Below are 4,346 nucleotides of genomic sequence, written 5' to 3'. Positions count from 1 at the left end.
GGAGGGAGCCGCTAGAGTGGCTCGGAGCTTCCTGGCAGCCAAAGAAAAGGGGAGACAGGGTCAGGCCGGGGTCCCGTATGCGAGGTTGGAGCAGCTTGCTTGGTCGAGCGGGGGTCCGGGAGCGTGAGCCCCCAGGGGTCCTGGCCGTGGTGACTTCCCACGCCCCGTTTGAAGGGGGGAACCGGGCTCAGCTGCACAGCCTGGGGGCCCGCACCGGGTTCACGGTGGGTGTCCCCGACACCCGCCAGGGTACGGCTGGGGTGCAGGAGCGGGGCGGGGCTCACCGATGGGGCCCCAGGGCTGGTCGTCACGCTTGCCCTCCCCCAGGCGCTGGGAGTCGGAGCTCAGGCTGGCCTCCGCCGACAGCGGCTCGGTGCTGAGGAAGCTGTGTCTGGCGTGGGGAGAGGGGGCATATGGGCCGGCCCTTCCCTGGGGACCCCTCCCCAGGTTCCCCTACCCCGGATCCCTCCCCACCTTCCTCCTGCGGAGACCTCCTGCCCTGGGCGGCTTTCTCGGCTGTGCTTGCGGCTCTCACCTCCGGTAGAGCTTGGGGTTGCTGGCGCCCTCGGTGCCGTTGAGAGTCCCCAGCGAGGACCACTGGTTGACCAGGGGGGTGGTGAGCTCCTTGGAGGCCTGGGCCAGGAGGCCGTGGTCACCCGGGATCAGACCTGTCCTGGGAAGGGCGCAGTGTGGGAGGAAGTGGGGCGGGTCAGGAGGGGCGGATCCCTTGGGTGGGGGCTCGTGGAGTACAGGGGTCCCCTGAACGCTGGGGGCGTAGGGGAGGGCAGGTCCCCGGGGGTCCTCGGGTGGGCTCGGGGCTCTCACAGCTGCTCCTGCAGCTCCAGGATGACGCCCTCCAGCTCGCGCTTCTCCCTCTGGTTCTGTGCCGCTGCCTCCTCCAGCTGCTGCCGCAGCCGTCGGTTCTCGGCCTCCAGATCCTTCAGCTGCGACTCCCGAAGCCGCACCAGCTCCTCCAGGTAGCCCTATGAGGCACAGCTGGGGCTGGCTCCCCTCGGACCCCACTGCCCCACGATTCTCCACTTCCTGCGGACCCCTTTCCCACGCCCCGCTCCGCTCCACTCACCTTCTGTGCGTAGACGATGCGGAACTTCTGCTCCATCCTGTGCCACTTGCTGTACCAGCTGTCCTCGTCGGTGCCCAGCGGCAGGTAGGGGTGCTCGGGGGAGTTGTCCTCACTGGTGCTGCTCTCGGCGCTGTGCCGCTCCTCCTCCTCCTCAGTCAGGTAGTCGTAGCTGGGGGGAGCAGGGCGGCTGCCAGCCCTGGTCCCATCCGCAGTGACGCCTGGGCCGTGCCCCTGCCTCCCCCGGTTGGTGGTGGGCACTCACCTCTGGGTGAACTTCATGTAGGGCGTGTAGTCGATGACCACAGGCGTCTTCCCGTCCAGGACCTCACCCTTCAGGCAGAAGCTGGCGGGAAGTGGCAGGTTGGGGGGTGCGGGGTGCTGCCCCTCCGCCCCTGGGCACAGACCCACCTGAAGTCGATGGCGCTCAGCCCGATGAGCATCCCTATGAGGACCGTGGCCTCCTCCCGCAGCATGATGGCCCCTGAGTCGTAGAAACGCCTGGGGACGGGCGGTGAAGGTGCTGGCGGCAGCCTGGCCTCTCCACACGGCTGTCTCTGGGCAGCCTCGCCTCCCCCAGCACCGGGCTCAGGCCAGTGGGCCCCTGTCCTTGGCCCAGTGCTGCTCTCTGAACTCCCCAGCTGCACCCCTCCGCTTGCAGGTCCAGCAGCCGAGTGGGCAGCGCAAGACAGCAGCACGAGGGAGCTGAGGCGGGGGGCGGGTGAGGCAGTCCCAGGGGTCAGGGTACCCACAGCCAGTGGGGACTCTGCCATAGGAACAGGCAAGGACTGCGGCCTGTGGAGGGCAAGGGCTGTCGTGCCAGGTGGAGCCAGGCACAGTGGGCCTGGCCAGCAGCAGGGAGGTGTGGGTGAGGGCTGACCTGGTGGTCCGCGAGTCCCGCACGGCTGTGGTGATGTACTCCGACATGCGCTTCTCCATCAGCGCCACCCGGATCCACGCCCGGCCCTGGGAGGCACAAATGCCATTTGTGCTGCTGTGTCTCTCACGTGGATGGGGTCCCCCACCCCACAGAGGCCCGAGCCTAGGCCCCTCACCTTGGCCCGTGCGGTGCTGATGTTCTCCATACTCTCGATGCTGCTCACGCAGTTGTTTGGCACCTTGCTGCAGGCCAGGCGGATGTAGTCCCAGAAACCCCGCTGCCCATCTGAGCTGAACCAGCTGGCGGGCCCTGCTGGGGCACAGGCTAAGCCAGGGCAGGAGAGGTTCAGTGGCCAGGGCTGAGCAGAGGCCGTGGGCACTCACCCAGCCCCAGGTGCATCCCTCCCATCTCAGGGCCTCAGGGCAGGGCCACCACAGGCCCACCTCTGAATCTGTGGCTCAGGATCTGCTCCAGGATGGCGGCGAAGTTAACAAACTCCTCAGAGGAGTCATCGATGGGCTCGGCCGTGTACTTCTCCAGCAGGGTTTTCACCGAGAACCTGGGGACAGGGACAGGGGCTGTGAGGAGTCAGGCCAGGGGACCATGTCAGAGTGGAGGATGGGTCAGCAGAACACACGTGGGGAGAGAAGAGGACTCCAGGACAGCGCTGCAGAGGCTTTGCCACCGGAAGCACCGGTCGTGGGTGAGGGGGGTTCTGGGCAGGGGACCGGGTGGAGAGGGTGAATTCCAGTGAGGAGGGCGGTGACTGCCCCCGGCCGTTCCACGTGGCATCGGCCCCACTGGGAGCTAGGTCACCCAGAAGCTGGAAGCCACTGTGTGCGAGGCCCTGAGGTATTGCCTTGTTTTCCATTCCTGAGGGACGGGGTGCTCTGTGCCAGGGTGTGAGTTGGCACTGGGTATGAGGAATGTGGGCAGACGTGGGTGGCCAGGTGGCCTTCAGCTCATGGATGCTCCCTTCCCACTTTCTGCCCTGGCCTGGCTGCCCACACACCAGCTGTCCAGAACCAGGCGTGCATCCCCAGCCGGGAGGAGCTGGCTGGGCCTGACACAGTGGTCGGGTGTTGGCAGCAGGTGCCCGGAGGGCCCTGGCAGGAAGGGCCTGGGGGATGCCAAGCACTGCCAGCCCTGAGCCCTCTGAAGCCTGCAGTCTCCGGCTGCCTCTGACCGGCGGGTGGGGGAGGGTGTCTCACCCGCTCTGCCACATGGGAGCTGCGTAGAGTTGCCCTTGTGGAATGCCAAGGCCTGTGCTTTCTTTTTCCTGTTCTTACTGCTGTTGCCACTGAGTGGAGCAGGAACCCGACGGGCCCTGAGGCTGACTACTGCCCCTGGGGCACAGGGGCCCAAGTGCCACCTCCCATCTGGGCTCAGGTGGGTGCCGCCTGGCTGGGAGGGTGGTGGCACTTGGGCAGGGGAAGCTGCAGAGGACCGGTTTGGTGCATACCCCCAGCGGGGCCAACAGATCCTGGAGCAGCCTGCGCAGGGCATTACCGGGCTCCACCATGCACCCCCTTCCCTGGGTGACTGCTGCTGTGGGTTACCATGGTGACGGGAGGCCAGGGCCCAGGGGAGGCACGGCCTGGCTGCTAAGGGGAGCGGTTCAGGGAGCCGGAGGCAGGGAAACACGTGACTTGCCAAGGCGGCAGGCCCTGGGGGTTTCTGTGCTTTGTCACATCCCCAGCCCCAAAACTCTGCCCCCACCCCCAGCTCTAAGCTGCTTCCGGCCTGGGAGCCTCTGTGTCTCCATCCCAGACCTGAGCGAGTTCCTCTGGGCACTCAGGAGCCTAGGAGGTCAATGCCAGAGAGGAACAGGAAGGTGCCATGGGGACTGGCCAGGGTTGGCACCTCTACCTTGCGCCTTGACCACTCTGGCTTTTAGCAGATAAAACACGTGTGATGAGCGCCCGGACCCAGGGTGATGAGCTTTGCCCCGGGTCTCATAGCCAGTAACCAAAGGGAACACAGGATGTCAGGGCCCAGGGAGGGCTCCCCTCTCTGCCACCCGAAGGGCTGAGGGACCACGACTGGCTGGGCATCGCTGGCTCCTGCCATGGCGTTTCAGGCCTCTGCACCCAGCGCCCTGCCAGGCACGGAGACCGCAGGGCTGTAATGTGCCTGGCACCTGGCAGGGCCTTGGGGGGACGCAAGCCGGGCCAGCAGGTGGGCGCCGGTTCCTGGGATCAGGAACAGGGCTGAGGCAAGAGCAGACGGCGCGGGGAGGGCAGCACCACTGGGTCCCGGGTCTGGGGAGAGGTGTGCGCAGGCTGGGGGGCTGGGTGTCGGCGCCTCCCGAGCCTCCTGGGGAAGGGAAGGGTCTTGCAGGTCGCTGCGGGCACAGGGGGTCGCAACCTGGGTGGCCCCATCGGG

At 67.0% G+C, this 4,346-nt stretch overlaps 1 protein-coding gene across 3 annotated transcripts in view; it reads right to left on the bottom strand.

The window, feature by feature from the left end:
- The window catches only part of Rundc3a (RUN domain containing 3A), a 3,094-nt gene extending 1,053 nt beyond the window's left edge, over positions 1–2,041 (bottom strand). For 2 of the 3 annotated variants that reach the window (XM_010642940.2, XM_010642941.1), the window contains exons 1-6: positions 1,493–2,041; positions 1,347–1,427; positions 1,085–1,253; positions 826–983; positions 536–673; positions 285–391 (exon numbers count right to left, since the gene is read on the bottom strand). In XM_010642940.2, the coding sequence (XP_010641242.1) occupies positions 285–391; positions 536–673; positions 826–983; positions 1,085–1,253; positions 1,347–1,427; positions 1,493–1,854 (1,015 nt within the window). In that variant the 5' untranslated portion in view covers positions 1,855–2,041. Of the gene's footprint in view, positions 32–284; positions 392–535; positions 674–825; positions 984–1,084; positions 1,254–1,346; positions 1,428–1,492 lie in introns of all 3 variants that reach the window. The other variant, XM_010642942.1, reaches the window with a different exon arrangement.
- Positions 2,042–4,346: the final 2,305 nt, after the last annotated feature.

Source organism: Fukomys damarensis, unplaced genomic scaffold (genome assembly GCF_012274545.1).
Source record: "Fukomys damarensis isolate Sample0158 unplaced genomic scaffold, DMR_v1.0_HiC HiC_scaffold_13, whole genome shotgun sequence".
NCBI classification, from domain to species: Eukaryota; Metazoa; Chordata; class Mammalia; order Rodentia; family Bathyergidae; genus Fukomys; species Fukomys damarensis.
The sequence above is the reverse complement of the archived record's forward strand: the minus strand, read 5'-3'. Positions and strand labels throughout refer to the sequence as shown.